Source organism: Saccopteryx bilineata, chromosome 7, assembly GCF_036850765.1.
Source record: "Saccopteryx bilineata isolate mSacBil1 chromosome 7, mSacBil1_pri_phased_curated, whole genome shotgun sequence".
In the NCBI taxonomy this organism is placed as follows: domain Eukaryota; kingdom Metazoa; phylum Chordata; class Mammalia; order Chiroptera; family Emballonuridae; genus Saccopteryx; species Saccopteryx bilineata.
Genome location: NC_089496.1, coordinates 87,665,749 through 87,682,956, shown reverse-complemented (window position 1 = coordinate 87,682,956; position 17,208 = coordinate 87,665,749). Strand labels below are relative to the sequence as shown.

Genomic DNA, 17,208 nt, shown 5'->3' with positions numbered 1-17,208 from the left:
ACCCACTGTCACCACAATCCACTTAATATACACCATAGTAGGCACTCATGAAATATTTTAGTGAACAAAAAGATAAAGTTAGAAGTTATATTTCCTTTCCCATTCTTTTGGTCCCCTTCTGCCTCAGCTTTGGTAGTGGGATGCTATGGTCCCTTACCCTAGTTTGACATATACCCTATATAAAAGCAAATGTTTATCTTAGGATTTTCATATATGTAAAGTGTATTTATGTCAACTTTGAAGAGTCCCTTCTTTTCCCCCACCTTTCTTAAACTTAAAAGATTATTATATATTAAAGGAAAGTTAATGTTTTACCTTTATAATAAGCACTTCCAGCAGAGATAATTTTAATCATTAGTACAGAGGGATTGGCAAAGGAAGGTTTACAGTTATGAGTACTCAAAACAGAGTTTATTCTTGTATTGTTAATTCTTTATTAATCATTGTTATTTATTATTACTATTACTATTAACCTACTTTTACCCACTCCTGTACACTGTGAGAGTAAGGCATTGGAGAAATATAGCTAGTAATTTTGTATAACATACCTAAGAACAGTAGAAAGAGGATTTAAAATTATTTGTTCAGAAGACTGACCTCTAACTCCTGGCTGTCCTTGGTTACCTGGGCAGAGCCCCACCTAACCCAGTTACACACTCAGTTATCCTGTATTAAGCTACCCCTGCTTTCAGTGTGTCTTTAGGTAAGAGAAATAAGACTATTTTCTTATCTAACTTTGGGCCCTTAGGCAGATCACTGCTCTGGGATTTGGTTTTCTTATCTGAAAAAATGAGGATAACAATGCTTCTTATTTAAAGAGAGGCATACCTCTTCTATCATGATTATTTCCTGAGATAAATGTAAGGTAGTCAAACAGATAGGAGCTCAGATCTAAGCTCTACCAGTTATCAACAGAACTCTGTTTTTTGTTTTTGAGACAGAGAGAGACAGATAGGGACAGACAGGAAGGGAGAGAGATGAGAAGCATCAATTTTTCTTTGTGCATCTTAGTTGTTCATTGATTGCTTTCTCATATGTGCCTTGACTGGGGAGGGGGGCTACAGCAGACCAAGTGACCCCTTGCTCAAACCAGCGACCTTGGGCTCAAGCTGGTGAACCTTGCTCAAACCAGATGAGCCCGTGCTCAAGCTGGCGACCTCAGGGTTTTGAACCTGGGTTCTTCGCGTCCCAGTCCAATGCTCCATCCACTGTGCCTCAGGTCAGGCCAGAGCTCTGGTTTTTTCCTGCCAAAATGGTGATTAGAATATCTAATTAACAGAGTGTTATGTTAAATATAACTTAACTAATTAATTGTATGTTATGTTAAACATAAAGTACTTAGCTCTGTGGTTAGATCTATAAAGCACTTTTTTTTTTTTTAATTAAGTGAGAGGCAGGGAGGCACAGAGACAAACTCCCGCATGTGCCCTGACTGCAATCCACCCAGCAAGCCCCCTACCAGGGCATGGTCCTGCTGGGTGTAGCTCCATTGTACAGCAGCCAAGCTATTTTAGTGCCTGAGGCAGAGGCCATGGAGCCATCCTCAGCACCTGGACCAACTTTGCTCGAACCATTCAAGCCATGGCTGTGGGAAGGGAAGAGAGAGGGAGCTGGGGGCAGGTGTGTGGAGAAGCAGATGGTTGCTTTTCCCGTGTGCCCTGACTGGGAATTAAACCTGTAACTTCCATATGCCGGGCCAATGCTTTACTGCTAATCCTACCGGCCAGAGCCTATAAAGTGTTTCATAAATGAAAATGTTTTCTTCCAGGTCTCCTATGTGTTTCTCAGAATAAATGTTGCCATTTTAAATTGTTTTTTTTGTGCATCCCTAGAACTTTGAAACTTTATTCCATGGAACTAACATCTGTTGTAGTAAAAAAGGAAACTCTTGAGATTTCAGGTGTTATTTTATAATTATAGAAGGAGATTTCACTTTGGAAAATGATTGAACCTTGTGTAGTACAGAGATCATGCCTTTTACTCATAATACCTTTAGTATCTAACACTTAATATTTTATATAGCAGATGGTTAATAATTATTTCTCTTTTTTTCTTACTTATACAGATAGTACACATCCTAAATATGACTTCTGCAAAAATCATTTCTTTTCTGTTACCATCTGATGAAAGTCTCCATTCACTGCAGTCTCGTATTGAGCATGAAACTGGCATAAATACTGCTTCTCAGGAGCTTCTTTCAGAGACAGGAATTTCTCTGGATCCTCGGAAACCAGCCTCTCAATGTGTTCTCGATGGAATAGTAAGAAAATTCTAATATACCTAGAAGAAGACTAGAAATCTGTTTGAGGAGAGGGGTTGTGTGCCCTGCACTTTGGGATGCATATTTGGAATCCCTTCGGGGTGATGTCCCTCTTACTCTTTTAGTTTTATCCTCATTTCTCTGATTGCTTTGCGAGGTGAACAAGTTAGAAGTGAAACGTATTATTGTGAACTTGGTATAACTTTCTTTTTGGTGCTAGTTCTCTCCTCTTTTTCCCTTTATGTACTTGAAGCCTAGAATCTTGAAATTAGACCAGTGGTCTCATAGATTCTACGAGAAGATAGATGGATGGTAAAATATGATTGTGGTCATGACTCCTTTTTTATTTTATTTGACTTTTTGAGACATATTTTATATATAATATATTAGGTAATTTATCCCTTTCAAGTGTATAATTCAGGGTTTTTTTTTGTTTGTTTTAGTAAATTTACATAATTGTATGGCCATCACCATAAATCAATTTTAAAGCATTTCTGTCTCAGAGTTTTCATGTCCATTAATCTCAATTCTGCCATCGCAGGCAATCACTAATTTACTTTCTACATCTATATGTTTCCCTGTTCTGAACATTTCATATAAATGGACCATAAAACCTGTAATCTCTTGTGTCAAAGTTTTTGCATGTAGTTTTCTGTTTTTGTCATAGTGTGCACCTGTATTTCTTTTGATTACTGGGTAGTGTTGTCTTTGTCCTCTTTGGTCTGGTCATTGTTTGTCACCCGAACCCTTACTGAAGTTACTTATTTTTCCTAAACACGAGTTTAGATCTTTAACTCTGTAAGATGTATGCTGATGAACATTGACTTTGTTAGTTTGCATTTCATGGGCAGAAATCTGATACTTAAGTACTTGGAGAACCTAGGATTCTCAAGGATCTTTTTAAAAATTGTTTCTTTCTTTTTCAGAGAGGATGTGATAGTTATATGGTTTATTTGTTTGATAAAAGTAAGACTGTATATGAAGGACCATTTGCTTCCAGAAGTTTATCTGACTGTGTAAATTATATTGGTAAGTCTAGTCCATTTACTGACTGAGATTTAAACCTGAAATAATGTAATTTTGATTCAACATGATTGATAGAAATGGTCTTTGGTGTTTTGTTCTGTATCTCATACGTCAGCTTAACTACCTGGGGTGAAAAATGAATTTCTGTAGTTTGGAAGGTGAAAAGGTAGGCTTTAAATCCCACTGAATTCTCATTTGGGAAGACTTAATTTCCTGAGGATAGGCCTCTCACAGGTAGAAGAATGAATCTCCATTATTCATTAAACATACTTTTTTAGTTTTTTTATTAGTAAAGTGTGTTTAAGTATTTGGGTTTATACTATGAATTCTGCTTACTGTTTAAATGTTTTCATTTATCCTGTGAGAATTATTCTTTTCTTTTGAAGAAGATAATGGTCAATTTCTGTCTACCTCAAGCTAGAATCAAGCATAAAATTGTCAAATCAAGAACAAATTGTACATAAGGGCTAAAATTATTGAATATTTCCTGTTATCTTTTTATTAGTTTTTTTTTATAATAGTCTGTTACGTTTTCTTTCTATGGCATGTTTTATAAAATTTATGCTTCTTGTTTTGACTTCATTGTCTTTACTTTTTTATTAATTTATTGTGTTTACATAGATTCTAGTGTCCCCCCGAATTCATCCTCCCCTCCCCTGTGTTCCCCAGTACACCCCCCATCCCCCTCCCTGTAATGCCCTTCCCCTTCCCCTCCAGGATTTGCTTTTCTGCTCTCATCCCATCCTATCAGCCTATCATCCCCTTTTCCTCTGTCTGCTTTCCTTCTGGATCCTTTGATCCTGCCTCTGTCTTACTAGTTTTTTTAAGACAAATTTATAGGGAAAAAAATGAGCAGATAGTGGTACAGAGCTCTCATGTTATCCCTCTCCCTCACACAGTTCTCCCTGTTTTGAACATCTTAACATTACTATAGTACATTTTGTTACAATAAATGAATCAATATTGTTAACTAAAGTCTATACTTTATTCAGATTTCCTTAGTTTTTATCTGGTGTCCTTTTTCTGTTCCAGGATACCGTATCACAGTTAGTTGTCATGTCTCTTAGGCTACTCTTGGCTGTAACAGTTTCTCAGACTGCCCTTGTGTTTGATTACTTTGACAGTTTTGAGGAGTACTACTGGTCAAGTATTTTGTAGACTGACCCTCTGTTGCAATTTGTCTGATATTTTTCTCTCATTATTAGACTAGGATTATGTGTTTTTGAAAGATCACAGAATTGCCATTTTTATCACATTATATAAAGGGTACCTACTGTCAACATGATGTGTGACTGTTGGTGTGGACCTTGATCACTTGGCTAAAGTAGTGTTTGTCAGGTTTCTCCACTTGAACTTTAGTCTTCCCACCCCCCTTCAATACTGTGCTCTTTGGAAAGAAGTCACTAGGCAGAACCCACACTTAAGAAGTGGGAAGTTAAGCTGCCCATCCTTTAGGATAGAATATCTACATAATTTATTTGGCATTCTTCTGCACATGAGATTTCTCTTTGTTAATTAATTTAATTAATTTATTATACCAATATAGATTCATGGATATTTATTTTATACTTTGAGTTATAATCCAATTCTAAGTTGTTTATTTTGTTCAAATTGTTGCAGCTTTGGCCATTTGGAGCTCTTTTAGTTGGCTTCCTATGCCTCTTTTACTTGCCCCATCAAAGAAGGTTGTTTGTTTTGGGTTTTTTTTTTATCACTTTCTTACTTCCTGGTATTAGGTTGTGCTCAAGGCCTTTGTTATCTCTTTCCTGCCCCAGTCCTTCTCATACATGCTTTCCTGCCCCATTCTTAGTTCAGGTACTGGAACAGTATTAGAAACCAAGATTTGGACACTACGTGTACTTCTTGCTGCTGGGGTATCATTTTTTAGGCCCTTTCACAAGTAACTTTTCAGCGTGTGTTTACTTATTTTGGTTAGGCTTCCTTCCTCGACTTTTTTTTTTTTAAGCAAGAGAGAGAGGGACAGATAAGGACAGAGAGGAAGGGAGAGAGATGAGAAGCAGCAGTTCTTGTTGCAGCGCCTTGGTTGTTCAGTGATTGCTTTCTCATATGTACCTTGACTGGGGGGCTCCAGCAGAGCTAGTGACCCCTTGCTCAAGGCAGTGACCTTTGGGCTCAAACCAGCGACCGTGGGGTCGTGTTTATGATCCCATGCTCAAGCCAAATGAACCCATGCTCAAGCAGGCAACCTCCGGGTTTTGAACCTGGGTCTGCAGCATCCCAGACCAATGCTCTATCAACTGTGCCACTACCTGATCAGGCCCTTGACTTTTTAAAAAAGTGCTTAGTTTTTTGTTTTGTCTATTGTAGGAAGCCTCAGGAGTAAGTGTGGGTATATAAGCAGAAAGGTTGAGGCTATTAATAATTATTAGGGGAGGCAAAAATTTTTCTAGATACAACTTTATTTTTTAGAGAGAGAGAGAGAGTAAAAGAGATGAGGAGTGTCAACTCACAGCTACATCACTTTAGTTGTTCATTGATTGCTTCTCATACATGCTTTTAGACTGGGGAGCCCAAGCTGGCCAGAGACCCTTGCTGAAGCCAGCGACCTTTGGGCTCAAACCAGCGACCATAAGATCATTTCAGTGATCCTGCACTCAAGCTGGTAAGCCTGCACTCAGGCTTGTTACCTCGGGGTTTGGAACCTCGTACCTCAGCGTCTCTGGTCAGTGCTCTATCCATTGCACCACCACTGGTTAGGCTCTAGATATGTAACTATATATATTTTTTTAATTTTTAGATTTTATTCATTTTTAGAGAGACAGGAGAGAGTGAGAGAGAGAGAGAGAGAGAGAGAAAGGGGGTAGGAGCAGGAAGCATCAACTCCCATATGTGCCTTGACCAGGCAAGCACAGGGTTTTGAACTGGCGACCTCAGCGTTCCAAGTCAATGCTTTATCCACTGCGCCACCACAGGTCAGGCATAACTTCATATTTTTGAAGTCTGCCTCAGATAATGTTTTCTCATTATGAACCCTAGTGTAACAACCTTTCTCTGAAGGTTTTTATTGGAAAGGAATAACTATAATTTCCTTCTTAAAGTACAGGATGACACTTTTTCATTTTTGAAGAGCATTCTACATAATTTCCTAACATTAAAATGGTATTTTATTGAACTTAACATACACACCTGCCATGATTTTAAAAACTAACATTTTCTTTACCAAAGATAGAGCAAGAGAATCATAAATAGGTAACTTTGTAAGTCTGGAATTGAATAAAGCATGTCTTATTAAGCTGCTGTTGACCCTGTGTGTTTTTCTGACACTGGGTTGGTAGTACAGGAGATAAAATTTATTATTCAGAGGCAGGAAAGACCATGGCAGATTGTGGAAGAGATAGGCCTTGATTTAAAATTTGAAAGAAATAAAGAATTTATATTAATTAGAGAAAAAACAATATTCTAAGTTGGAGGAAAGCAAGAAAAAAAGATATAGGAATAACCATAGGCTTGTGATTATGTAGTGATTATGTCTTACTCCTTTTTATTTCCCGTTGGGTCTGGAGCAGAGCTTATGTATTGTAGGTGCTCGGTAAATGTATACTGAACTGAATGCAACAGTAACAAGTGGTTCTTTCTGGCATCTATGGGAATCATATTTGTAAGGACCAGAAATCACAAAGAATGTTTAATGAATGTGAAAATCTTAAAAAGGCCTGACCCGGCAGTGGTGCAGCGGATAGAGCGTCGGACTGGGATGCGGAGGACCCAGGTTCAAGCCCCGACATCGCCAGCTTGAGCGCGGGCTCATCTCGTTTGACCAAAGCTCACCAGCTTAGACCTAAGGTTGCTGGCTCGAGCAAGGGGGTCACTCGGTCTGCTGAAGACCTGCGGTCAAGGCACATATGAGAAAGCAATCAATGAACAACTAAGGTCGCAACGAAAAACTAATGATTGATGCTTCTCATCTCTCTCCATTCCCATCTGTCTCTATCTATCCCTCTCTCTGACTCTGTCTCTGAAGAAAAAAAAAAAGAAAATCTTAAAAAGTAACTCTTATCTTTTCCCCATGTTCTTACATATAGTACGGGACAGCAAAATACAGCTTCCCATTATACAGCTGCGTAAAGTATGGGCTGAAGCAGTGCACTATGTATCGGGGCTGAAAGAAGACTACAGCAGGCTCTTCCAGGGACAGCGAGCTGCAATGTAAGCAGACTCTGTGTGTAAGAGCAGCGTCGTACCCGGGAATGTTCAAGAATTAATCTTGCCAGTTTTCACTAATCAATGTTCCATGCAGTACTGAAATATTGGGACAATCTGAAATGTAATATTCTGATCAGACTTGTAGAATTCTTACTAATGGTCTGAAACCGTCCAGTCTCAGTGATGTGAGAGTAGTTCCTGAGCAGAACATCCCAGTATGAACAAAATTATGTTATCCTAGGCAGAAAGTCTTTGAAAGACCATATCCTAGAGATCAACTATTTCTCATAGATTGATAATAAAAACTTAGGCTTTGGGCTTATGGCAACTTAAGTTTTTCCACTTTTGTCCAATGTTTATGAAATGCTAATATTTCTCTTTTTTTTTTTTTTTGCTATGGTTTAGGTTAAGTCTTCTTAGATATAATACTAACTTGACAAAAATGAAGAATGCTTTGATCTCAGCATCTCAGCAACTGAAAGCTAAACTGGAGTTTTTTCACAAAAGCATTCAGCTTGACTTGGAAAGATACAGTGAGCAGATGACCTACGGGATATGTAAGTTTCGGGTAATGTGTTGAAAGTAGTGTCTAGTCACCTGACCTGTGGTGGCGCAGTGGATAAAGCGTCGACCTGGAAATGCTGAGGTCGCCAGTTCGAAACCCTGGGCTTACCTGGTCAAGGCACATATGGGAGTTGATGCTTCCAGCTCCTCCCCCCGCACCCCCCCCCCCCCCGTCTCTCTCTCCTTCCTCTGTCTCTCTCCCTCTCTAAAAATGAATAAATAAAAAAAAAAAAAAAAAAAGAAAGTAGTGTCTAGTCTTTTGAAGCCATCTACTATTTTGCCTTCCTGCCTCATAGCCAGTTGTTGAGACCTCAGATCATCGTCAACCATGTTTAGTTTGAATGTTAGCTTTTTTTTTTTAACCTTTGGTTGAGCAACTTTAAAGGGTTACTCCCAGCCCCACAATTGGACTAAAGTTGTTTAGCTCCAGAAAAATACAGAAGTGTTTTAGAATTTGTGATTTTTAAGCTACATATAAAAAAAATAGATACAAAATGTATATTGGGGTGACTTCTTAGCCAGGGAAATCCTAAACTACTTATCTTTCTGTAAATAATAACACAAATAATTCTGGGTTGATTTCCCTAACCACCTACTGTGTAGTCCCACTTTTTGATTGCACACAGTCCTTAATTTTTTAGTATTTGACTTGCAGTTTATCTCCCTTCAGATATACTAAGGAAATGTAAAGAGCAGGGTTAACACAAATGATAAACCAAAGAAGTCACCATCAGTATTTCTGTTCTTTTTTTCTATTGAAGCAAATGCTTTTTTTGTGAAATAGATCCCGTTTGTATATTTGTCTTGAACAAGATATGTGTATCTTAGAATAAATGATCAGCAGTGTCCAGTGGTATGAATAAGTTTACCCACTAGAGCTGATTATGATTGATGTTTTTTTTCTAGTTGTGTATTATGGGCATTCTAGTGAATGCTCGTAATGGCAAAACATTATAATAATTATTATTTTTTAAGATTTTTATGAGTTTATTTGAGCCAAACTGATGACAGTTGCCAGGAAGGAAAATCCCAACAGATTGAGGAAATTCTCCAGAACAGACAGACAGGAAGGGAGAGAGATGAGAAACATCAACTAGTAGTTGTGGCATTTCGGTTGTTAATTACTTTCTCACATGTCCCTTTATCAGGGGGCTCCAGCTGAGCCAGTGACCCTGGGCTTCAAGCCAGTGACCATGGGGTGACCATGGGGTCATGGCTATGATCCCACACTCAATCTGGCAACCCACACTCTAGCTGATGAGCATGCACTCAAGCCGCCGACCTCGGGGTTTTGAATCTGGGTCCTCAGTGTCCTGGATCAACACTCTTCTCCACTGTACCACCACCTGGTCAGGCTTATCAAATTATCTTTGATTTGTCAGTTGTGTATCTTATACAGCTTTTAAAAAAATGAGGTAGACCTGTGTGTGCTGATACTAAAAGATCACTTGGATCTTTCATAGCAGTGATGTTTTAAGTTGAGGAAGAAAGCAAAGAAAGAAATGTTTGTATACATGGTCTCACTTGTGAAGGAAACGAGTTTCTGTATACAGATGATTAAATAAGATTTCATAGGGTGGCGTGTGGAGGGGAGAAAGAGTTTTCTTTTTAGGAAGCCATCTATATTAGTGTCCTAGGGCTGCCATAACAAATTAATATAGACAGGGTGGCTTAAAACAAAAACCTTTATCATCTCAGTTCCAGAAGCTAAATGTAAAATCAAGGTGTTGGCAAAGCCATGATCCTTCTGAGACCTGTGGGGAGGAGTCCTTCCTTGCCTCTTCCTGGCTTCTGGATGGTTTGTCTGCAGTCCTTGGCATTCCTTGGCTTACAGCTGTGGCACTTTAGTTTCTACCTCTTTTGTCAAATGGAGCTCTCTCTTCATACGTCTGCATCTTCTCTTCTTTTAAGGACACTAGTCATACTGGATGAAGGATCCACCTACTCCAGATTGACCTCATCTTAATTTAGCCTACTGTCCACACTGACCGTATTTCCAAATAAGGGTGCATTCTGATGTACTGAGTTAGGTCTTCAACGTAACTTTTAAGGGGTCAGCTCAACCCATAACACCATTTTTTGATGCTGATATGGCAGGGAGGTGGGTAGCTCAATAATTAAGCTATGGCTGCTTTTGAAATAACCAATTAAGACTTTTTTTGTTTGTTTTTAGCCTCAGAAAAAATGTTAAAAGCATGGAAGGAAATGGAAGAAAAGGCCATCCACTATGCTGAGGTAAAATCACTAAGCTCATTATATGTGTTTGTTTATTCTTAAGGTCTCCCTTAGAAACTTTCTTTGGTTTTGGTATGTAGAGTATTTTTCATGACAGCCTGAATATCATACAAATATCTAATGCAGGGGTCCCCAAACTACGGCCCCACGGGCCACATGCGGCTCCCTGAGGCCATTTATCCGGCCCCCACCGCACTTCCAGAAGAGGCACCTCTTTCATTGGTGGTCAGTGAGAGGAGCATAGTTCCCATTGAAATACTGGTCAGTTTGTTGATTTAAATTTACTTGTTCTTTATTTTAAATATTGTATTTGTTCCCGTTTTGTTTTTATACTTTAAAATATGTGCAGTGTGCATAGGGATTTGTTCATAGTTTTTTTTATAGTCTGGCCCTCCAACGGTCTGAGGGACAGTGAACTGGCCCCCTGTGTAAAAAGTTTGGGGACCCCTGATCTAATGGATGTTTTGTGTAGAGAGGAAAGTACCACAATGGATAAAAATAAGGGAATTGGGCAAATGAGACTAAAGTCTCAATGAGCTTCAGTTTCCATATTATATTATGGAAACTATACCTCTTCTAGTAAGGTTATGCAGATTAAATGGTAATTATCACTGCTATTTTTATGACTGGTTTAGACGGGGTGACTGCACATCCTGGTTTACATAGGACAGTCCCTTTATACCTGTCTTGCTATAATTATCAATAGTACTTTCTTTCACTTTCAAAATTATGCAGGTTTGGACAAACAATATTGTCACACTAGGTATAGATTCTCTAGGTAACAGATTCTTTTTTTACATCTGTCCATGGTCCCACTAAATTGTTGCTGTCCTTGGTCCCAAAATTTACCCTGAGAACGCTGGAGAGGCAGTGGTACCCTGGGGTGGGACATCCAGAGTCTTTGTCTGTCTGCATCCTGGTTTCAAGGCACTCTGAAGGAGAGGCAGTGGTACCCTGGGGTGGGACATCCAGAGTCTTTGTCTGTCTGCATCCTGGTTTCAAGGCACTCTGAAGGAGAGGCAGTGGTATGCTGGGGTGGGACATCCAGAGTCTTTGTCTTTCTGCATCCTGGTTTCAAGGCACTCTGAAGGAGAGGCAGTGAAACCCATCAAGCTGAGATGCAGTGAGTTTGATGGCCATTTTTTCTTCGTCTTGTTAGTGACACATATCTGCTTCTTAGGAGAAGAAAGAAAGTGCTAATAGTTTACTGTTGTCAGGAGGGAAAAGTGAGAAGCATAGGAATAAGTATGTTCTCATGTGAAAGATTATCAGGATCTGAGAGATAAAAAGGCTTGAACAGAATCAGTGTTTCATATTAAATCCTGTGGTTCTCCTGCAGCAGCAAGTCAGCCTTTGTGTGAATGTTTTTCTGTGTTGTGTGGTGGTGAGCTGGTCATTTATTTTACGTTCCATCCTATTGTAGGTAGGTGTCATTGGATACCTGGAGGATCAGATCATGTGCCTGCACACTGAGATCATGGAGCTACAGAAAAGCCCTTATGGAAGACGTCAGGGAGACTTGATGGAATCTCTGTAAGGACATTCCCATGTCATCATTTGATATCTGTTTTGTAGCAGAGCTTTCTGTGTACATCTGGCAAATTAAGTCTATATGTAGTTATTTTCTATAGTTCTCCTTTCCCCAAATATATTGGCATCATATTTAAAAAGAAAGTCTTAGTCACCAGATTTTTTAGAACTAACTTTTTGGATTGATCTTTTCTGTGTTAATCAAAGAATCTCTTCATGTGAGTGTTAAGAATTATTTAAGTGCTCTAAGTTACAAACTATTTTTCTACTTACCGTATTTTTGGCCCAAGGTATTGTCTATTAAATGCCGTAAATGAGGTTAACTTCCTAAATGTTTGAATCAGAAACTTCAGGGGTTTTTTTTCTAATCATAGGCCATAATTTTTGTTCATGTATGTGTTTCTGGTACAAGGATCAGATATGTGGTAAGTTAGATCACAGCAGATAAGAAGTATGTTAAATTTTGTATGTTAAGGTCTTGCTTATTACCTAATGAAATTCTCTATAAAATGTTTGTTGGCGATACATACTAGCTTTAAATGGGTCATTAGTCTCTTCAAATGATATTGTTCATTTCAAGTTGTAGATTATTAGAGTCATTCGATTATCTTCACATAGAAGCATGTTTTGTCTTTTATAGGGAACAGCGTGCCATTGATCTATATAAGCAGTTAAAGCACAGACCTTCAGGTAAGACACTGTCACCACAGTACACAAAGGCATTTTAGGAAACCATCCCTGTCCTAACCGATTCTGGGGACTGGATTTCTTTTTTAAAATGTTTATATTGATTTGAGAGAGGAAGAGAGAGGAAGGGAGAGAGGGAGAGGAGACAGAAACATCAATCTGCTCCTGTATGTGTCCTGACTGGGGATCAAACCATCAACCTTTGCGTTTTGGGATGATGCTCTAACCAACTGAGCTATCCAGCCAGGACATCTGGGGACTGGATTTTAAACAAGCATCAGAATAAATTCCAGTTTTGGTATTTCCATTGAGGTGTTTGGTGCAATAGATTTTAGTTTATGAGAAGATAAGAGATTAGTTAGGCAAAGTTACAAGAAAATTGAGATGGGCCTGACCAGGGGGTGGCGCAGGATAGAGCATCATCCTGGGACACTGAGGACCCAGGTTTGAAACCCTGAGGTCATTGGCTTGAGTACAGGCTCACCAGCTTGATCACAGGGTCACTGGCTTGAGTGTGGAATCATAAACATGACCCCATGGTTGCTGGCTTGAAAATCAAGGTTGCTGGCTTGAGCAAGGGGTCACTGACTCAGCTGGAGCCCTCTAGTAAAGGCACATAATGAGAAAGCAATCAATGAACAACTAAAGTGATACAGCTATGAGTAGATGTTTCTCATCTCCTTTCCTGTCTGTCCCTCTCTCTCTGTCTTAAAAATATATTGAGATGGAAAAAATTTTAAAGAGAAGTAAAAGAAATGAATGAAAAAGAAATAAAGGTCCCAAAGAAGGGAACAAGGAGGCAAGAAAACGTGTGGAAAAATGGGGTGGGGATTGAGTTCTGTTAAGATTAGAGAGGTTGCAAGGAAGTTGATGTTGTGGGTTCAGATGTGGAATGGTCACAGGGAAGGCCCACGTGCTAGGCCAAAGCATTTTTTTTTGCAAATGATGCTTCATATGCACCTGGTCACTGATGGCTTATTTCATTGGCAAAACACTTCCTTTTGAACATCCACTGAATACAGAGCACGGGCTGCTGTAAAGAGCACTGGATTGGGAATTGGAAGCGTTGATTTCTAGATTGGGCATTTTATTGACCAGGTGGTTTTGGACAAATTACCTAATTTCTCCATCTCTTTCCCTTTTCTGCAAAATGGGAAATTCAGTGGGTGTGTGTGGTATTGTATTTTTAAGATGTTTATGAAAATGCTTTAGAAACTATAAAGTATTTTGTACCTGCGAGATTCTATCCTTCAGTTAAAAATTGATTTGTTTGGAAGGGTTATAGAAAAAATAAAAGGTGAAGTCTGTGCCCTCATGTTTTATATATTTAAATTGTAAAAAAAAAAAAATGTTTTATACTTTAAAATTTACAAACACATGTATATATAGCCATGAAATTGTATATAACAAATAACATGGTTTCCTTTACCTAGTGTTTATTATAGAGGAGTTTGTTCAGTTTATTTCTGCAGACACTTTTGAGGAACATAGAAGGTAGGCACCTAACCCTGACTGGATGTGAGGGGTGGTTAGAGATGTCCATTAGGAGAGGACATCTGAGATGTATGAGCCCTAAAGGATCGGTCATAGCTAAGTGAAAGGAGGTGGGCTCTTGATGTACTAGTCTAACAAGCAAAGACATGCGTGTGTAGCACTTAGTACGTTTGAAGAGATGCAGTATGACTGGATTGTAGTTTCAGGAGGAGAAAGATGTGCCTGGATCATAAAGGATCTGGTATGTCATGGTAACGGGTTTGGATTTCATCCTTATGGCAAAGAGGAACCCTAGGAAGTTTTACATGGGAATAGCATGATCATATTAGCATTTTAGAAATACTGCTCTGATAGCATGTGGATAATGGATGTAACTGTAGCTAGGCTAGAGACAGAGGCATTAGTGATGAGGTGTTAGAACAATCATAGCTAAGGCAGAGAGCCTGAATTGTGGCAGTGTGGTGAAGAGGAGGGTAAGGGCAAGACAGAGATTTAGGAGGAAGAGTTGATAGTGTTGGTTGATGGACTGAACATGGGTGGCTGGAGATGGAGGTAGGGGATCATAGATGCTTCTCGAGGTTCTGATTAGGGCAGCTGGGCAATGGGAGGACCACTCGCCATAATAGGAAGTAAACAAGGATGGAAAAGATATGTTCATTTCTGTACATGTGGATGTTATGGTGTCAGTGATACATTTAAGTAGAGATATCTAATAAATAATATTAGATATGTATGTATGTACAGGAAGCCCTAAATATTATTTATTAGATATCAATAGGTTCTGTCACTTGAAGTGAAATAACATATAATGAAACTAATTTTACCATAGGCTATTTGATTTATTTTTATTTTTATTTTTGTATTTTTCTGAAGCTGGAAACGGGGAGAGACAGTCAGACAGACTCCCACATGCGCCCGACCGGGATCCACCTGGCACGCCCACCAGGGGCGACCGCTCTGCCCACCAGGGGGCAATGCTCTGCCCCTCCGGGGCGTCGCTCTGCTGCGACCAGAGCCACTCTAGTGCCTGGGGCAGAGGCCAAGGAGCCATCTCCAGCGCCCGGGCCATCTTTGCTCCAATGGAGCCTTGGCTGCGGGAGGGGAAGAGAGAGACAGAGAGGAAGGAGGGGGTGGGGGTGGAGAAGCAAATGGGCGCTTCTCCTGTGTGCCCTGGCCGGGAATCGAACCCGGGTCCCCCGCACACCAGGCCGACGCTCTACCGCTGAGCCAACCGGCCAGGGCCTGATTTAAACAAAAGTTAAGTTCCTGTGACATCTTATCAACTTTAGAACAAAATGATGTTGAACAAAACAATGTTATTTGAGGACTTGCTGTATATATATGCATGAATATATAAAATACATGCATACATACATACATACATATGCATATGGATTTAGTAGGAAGTCTGAGGCTAGATATTTAGCTTCTTTTTAAGATATTTTATTGATTTTATGGGGTTGGGGGTGGAAATGAGAAGTAGTTGTTTTACTCTGGCTGTTCATTGGTTCCTTGTTGTATGTGTCTTAACCAGGCAAGCCAGGGTTTCGAACTGGCAACCTCATTGTTCCAGGTCAGTGCCAAAGCCACTGTGCCACCACAGGCCAGGTGATCTTTAGCTATTTTGAGAGTACTTAGCCATAGGAATAAAGTGATCATCCTGAAAAAGTAGATTGACTAAGAAAGCCAAAGATGGATAGAATCCTAGGGAATACCAACATTTAAGAAATGGCTAGAAGCAGAGAAGCCTTCAAAGAAGATTGAGAAATGCCAGAATATGTAGAGGGAATGATATGATAGGAACAGGGCAGTTTCAAGAAGAAAGTAATCTGTCTGTCCTTCTCTCTGTCTCTCCGTCTCTGTCACACACAAAAAAATACATATATATTTATTTTCTGTGTGATGAAATGGGAGTACTCATAAGTGCTTCTGTTATGTACTGAAATAGGATGGGTGTCTTAAAGGAAAACCACTTCAGCGATTGTTTACATTGCTTATAGACTGACTTCTTTAATGGAACATCATTTTTATGTAAAAGAATGACTGCTGGATAGCTCGTTTGGTTGGAGCATTGTCTGGAGTGCAGAGGTTCCTGGTTCAATTTCCTAGTCAGGGCACAGGAGCAGCTCAATGTTCCTGCCTCTTTCTCTCCTTGCCCCTCCCTCCCTCCCTCCCTCCCTCTCTCTCTCTCTCTCTCTCTCTCTCTCTCTCTCTCACACACACACACACACACACAATAAATAAATAAATAGGATGTTATTAATTAAAACTAGTTATAGATTTTTAGGAATCTTTTGTTAGGAGGCTGACATGTTCATGCAGGAGACAGGTTTTACCTACTGACCGAGATCTTTTACAGATCACTCCTACAGTGACAGCACGGAGATGGTGAAGATCATTGTGCATACTGTGCAGAGTCAGGACCGGGTTCTGAAGGAGCTGTTTGGTCATCTGAGGTAAAAAAGTCAGTTTATCTCCTTTGACAAGCCAAAGTATTTCTATCATCTTCCCTTCAAAGTGTAATACCCCTTTTTGGTAAATATGCTAGACCAGGAAGAGTTCTAGCAGTACCTTGGGTAGCTTGACCACAGCCGTGTGCATTCAGGTGTCCTAGTTTTGTGCATTGCTTTGGAGCTCAGTCAGTAAACCTGACTGGCTATGGTTTATTTCTCCACCTGGGTTTGGGAGGAAAGTGTACAAGTTGGCAATGTGTAAGTGTCTGATGCTGATTTCATCTCTCCAGCAAGTTGTTGGGCTGTAAGCAGAAGATTATTGATCTACTGCCCAAGGTGGAAATCGCCCTCAGTAACATCAAAGAAGCTGACAGTACTGTCATGTTTATGCAGGGAAAGAGGCAGAAAGAAATATGGCATCTCCTTAAAATTGCCTGTGTAAGTAACTTTTTTTTTTTTTTTTTTCCTGAAGCTGGAAACGGGGAGAGACAGTCAGACAGACTCCCGCATGCGCCCGACCGGGATCCACCCGGCACGCCCACCAGGGGGCGACGCTCTGCCCACCAGGGGGCGATGCTCTACCCCTCCGGGGCATCGCTCTGCCGCGACCAGAGCCACTCTAGCGCCTGAGGCAGAGGCCACAGAGCCATCCCCAGCACCCGGGCCATCTTTGCTCCAATGGAGCCTTGGCTGCAGGAGGGGAAGAGAGAGACAGAGAGGAAGGAGAGGGGGAGGGGTAGAGAAGCAGATGGGCACTTCTCCTGTGTGCCCTGGCCGGGAATCGAACCTGGGACT

At 40.1% G+C, this 17,208-nt stretch overlaps 1 protein-coding gene across 3 annotated transcripts in view; it reads left to right on the top strand.

Moving 5' to 3' along the window:
* CHUK (component of inhibitor of nuclear factor kappa B kinase complex) overlaps nucleotides 1–17,208 on the top strand; it is a 40,217-nt gene that overhangs the window by 16,937 nt on the left and 6,072 nt on the right. For all 3 annotated transcript variants that reach the window (XM_066239149.1, XM_066239147.1, XM_066239150.1), the window contains exons 10-18: nucleotides 2,066–2,260; nucleotides 3,187–3,289; nucleotides 7,330–7,453; nucleotides 7,856–8,007; nucleotides 10,188–10,249; nucleotides 11,673–11,782; nucleotides 12,420–12,469; nucleotides 16,320–16,416; nucleotides 16,704–16,851. In XM_066239149.1, the coding sequence (XP_066095246.1) occupies nucleotides 2,066–2,260; nucleotides 3,187–3,289; nucleotides 7,330–7,453; nucleotides 7,856–8,007; nucleotides 10,188–10,249; nucleotides 11,673–11,782; nucleotides 12,420–12,469; nucleotides 16,320–16,416; nucleotides 16,704–16,851 (1,041 nt within the window). The remainder of the gene's footprint in view (nucleotides 1–2,065; nucleotides 2,261–3,186; nucleotides 3,290–7,329; nucleotides 7,454–7,855; nucleotides 8,008–10,187; nucleotides 10,250–11,672; nucleotides 11,783–12,419; nucleotides 12,470–16,319; nucleotides 16,417–16,703; nucleotides 16,852–17,208) is intronic.